This window comes from Hylobates moloch, unplaced genomic scaffold (genome assembly GCF_009828535.3).
Source record: "Hylobates moloch isolate HMO894 unplaced genomic scaffold, HMol_V3 SCAFFOLD_23, whole genome shotgun sequence".
In the NCBI taxonomy this organism is placed as follows: domain Eukaryota; kingdom Metazoa; phylum Chordata; class Mammalia; order Primates; family Hylobatidae; genus Hylobates; species Hylobates moloch.
Window position 1 is genome coordinate 18,758,197 of NW_026652298.1, and position 760 is coordinate 18,758,956.

Sequence of the window (760 nt, forward strand, 5' to 3'; positions counted from 1 at the left end):
AAAAAAAAAAAAAAAAAAATAGCCAGACGTGGTGGCGTGCATCTGTAGTCCCAGCTACTCGGGAGGCTGAGGCAGGAGGATTGCTTGAACCTGGGAGGCGGAGGTTGCAGTGAGCCGAGATGGTGCCACTGCACTCCAGCCTGTGACAGAGCAAGACTCCGTCTCAAAAAAAACAAAAACGAACAAAATAAAGATACCTGTAACACCCATTTGCCTTCTTACTCAGAGCTGCCATATAGCATCATTCCTAGGTGAGATTTTTTTCCCCCCACACATCTGTAGCCTCCAGAAATAGATCAGAATATTTTAGGCACCTTTACTTTAAGCTAATTTCCCATCTCCTATTCCTTCCTGCTTCTGGCTTCTCATTATGGCTAGTTTTTTGTTTTGTTTTGTTTTTTTAATGAGCTTAACAGTGATCCTGGACCAAGGAATCTGTGTGTTTACTTTCTGTCAAAAAGCATCTCCATTGTGTTGTGTAAAGTAGCCTGTATGACTATTTATATCACCTCTTTTATTTGACAGATACAGAAAATTGAAGGATTAATATCATACCGAGACCCTCATTTTTGGCGTCATTCTGCTAGTATTGTGGCAGGAACAATTCATATACAGGTGACATCTGATGTGCTAGAACAAAGAATAGTACAGCAGGTAATCTTTTGTTTTTAAAGTAATTTCAATTGATGTCATTCATACCCAAAATTGTACACCTTATAAGTTATATGGCTCAGTAGTCATTTACTATTCAAAAATATCA

General features: G+C 38.8%; 1 protein-coding gene across 2 annotated transcripts in view; it reads left to right on the forward strand.

The window, feature by feature from the left end:
* Positions 1-760, forward strand: part of SLC30A5 (solute carrier family 30 member 5) — a 38,609-nt gene that overhangs the window by 36,383 nt on the left and 1,466 nt on the right. For both annotated transcript variants that reach the window (XM_032144801.2, XM_058434025.1), the window contains one exon: positions 526-654. In XM_032144801.2, the coding sequence (XP_032000692.1) occupies positions 526-654 (129 nt within the window). The remainder of the gene's footprint in view (positions 1-525; positions 655-760) is intronic.